The sequence below is a fragment of the Phalaenopsis equestris genome, unplaced genomic scaffold, assembly GCF_001263595.1.
Source record: "Phalaenopsis equestris unplaced genomic scaffold, ASM126359v1 Scaffold000134, whole genome shotgun sequence".
In the NCBI taxonomy this organism is placed as follows: domain Eukaryota; kingdom Viridiplantae; phylum Streptophyta; class Magnoliopsida; order Asparagales; family Orchidaceae; genus Phalaenopsis; species Phalaenopsis equestris.
In genome coordinates this window covers 3541240-3543287 of record NW_018164576.1, presented here as the reverse complement: position 1 = coordinate 3543287, position 2048 = coordinate 3541240, and the positions used below count along the sequence as shown (strand labels likewise).

General features: G+C 38.3%; 1 protein-coding gene across 1 annotated transcript in view; it reads left to right on the top strand.

Moving 5' to 3' along the window:
* Nucleotides 1–2048, top strand: part of LOC110021426 (DNA repair and recombination protein RAD54) — a 78191-nt gene continuing 76143 nt past the window's right edge. The window contains exons 1-2 of the mRNA XM_020719910.1: nt 1–300; nt 460–825. Coding sequence (XP_020575569.1) covers nt 83–300; nt 460–825 — 584 coding nt within the window. The 5' untranslated portion in view covers nt 1–82. The remainder of the gene's footprint in view (nt 301–459; nt 826–2048) is intronic.

Genomic DNA, 2048 nt, shown 5'->3' with positions numbered 1-2048 from the left:
ATTGATATTGCCCGCCCTGCCGCCAAATTTTGCTGCGCTAAAGAGGAAGCAGAGCTTCGAACTCCAATCAGGAAATCACAAAATGGCTTCGGCAGATGAAGAGTCGGGCAGCGAGGAGCCCTGCTGTAGCTCTGATTGCACAGACGACTGTGAAGACGATGACTACAATGAAGTCCAGGGAGAAGAAGATCCGCAAGTCGACGGAGATGATGAGGTTGAATGCGCGGCGAGAGCGGTTTTCAGGATTCCTCCACCGTCTGATGCTGAAAGGAAATCCTGCAATGTCTCTGCTCTCATTCGGTATGGTTCGATACGCCTGATTCCTTTACATTTTGCTGCGTTCATAGGTTTATTGAATTTGTATTTTAGGGTTTCCGGAAAGCGACGAGCGTTATTGTCTCAGTTGCACTTGTGCTGTTTTGATATAGCGCATTCCATGACATGAATCTGCCATTTTAGGGGAAATCTCATTGTTAAAAGGCAATCGCTAATTCCTCGAGTTCTATCGGTTGCTGATGGAGCTGTGGTGGCTCGAAGGCCGTTCAAGCCTCCGTGCCCCGATGGGTATGAAGATCAGAACAAACTCGCGCGACGACTTTTTGCCCGTAAAAGGTTTGTTCCTTGGGGTTCATCGAGGCCACCATTGACTGATATTAAGAATCTCTTTAGTTCTCCCCCTGTTAATGAGAATGACAAGAAAGAAATGTATGAGCCTCTTCCACCCGGCGTTGAGCCTTTGGTTTTATGGCAAAATGAAGGGACGGGAGAACCAGCTCAGATCACGGTTGATCCGTCACTAGTTTGCTATCTTAGAACTCATCAAAGGTATTGATCATATTTGTTTTTGAAATTATTTTTAATTTTTTGTTTGATTTTTGCTTTTGATGTTATTATTATTATTTATACGTTCTCTTGTACTCCTCCCTGACGTTAGAGCTAGGGGCAATGTGACATTTGATTCTATATATATTCCTGTCGAAACTTTGTTAGCACTTAGCACATGAAAAAAGAAAAAAAAAATTCTTTGACGAATAAGCATCATATCAAAACTCTGTACGTCGCACTTGATTTTGTTTGAGCACTTGGTAGTGGAACAAATTCTGTAAAATAATTATAAACAAAAAAACCTTGCAGTGCAATTTATGTTGAACTGAAAAAAGTGCTAGTTGATTAAATGCAAGCTAGCGGTGACAATAATCTTTGCTCTTATTATAGAGAACATTCCCCATTTTGTATGATTTGTTTTCATTGTTGCTCTGAAGGAAATTGATGAGGCATTTCTCTCTTTTATACCTTAACACAGTCAAGTATCAATTTTATGTAGGCACTCTCCTTAACTAAATAATGTAGCAGGAAATTATAACAAAGAAAAGATTAAAGGAACCGAATGAGGAGAGGAATAACATTGTGTTTTTCTTCTGCCAACCTCCCAATTAGCAAGCAAACGTTGCACATTTTTTAAAAACTTAAATCACGAGAACCTTTACATTTTTGGATAATAAATAGGTTCTAGCCTAGCGTAGAACTACAACCCATCCTGTTCAAGTAATTCCATTTATTTAATTTTAAGCATTCAGAAAATTAAACAAAAGTCAGCAATCTCACAAAAATGGTTAAAATTAATAACAAAGCGAACAACCCCTCACAAATGATTGCATGCCTTTGTCCCAAAGGAATTTGAGACAAAGGGAGCATGAGTAATATTGCTATTTTTCATAGTGAAGGAAACCATGGCAGTAGTGCGTTTGTAGTATCAGGAAAAATAGAGGTATGAAAGGTTTTATTTTTAGTAATTAAGAAGAAAATAAAGCGGAGGTCATACTTAGGAAGAAATAATTCTAGAGCTTTGTTATCATCTGAAGAATTGGAGAATTGTTGAACGTATTTCGTTTCAACATATGTATATAATTTATACAATTCTTAAAAAAGCTTCAAATAATATATATATATATATATACATATATATAGGGCTGTAAACGAGCCGAGCTTGAGTTAGCTCAGGCTTGGCTCGTGCTCGGCTCGTTCGAAATAGCTCGTGTTCGAAATCG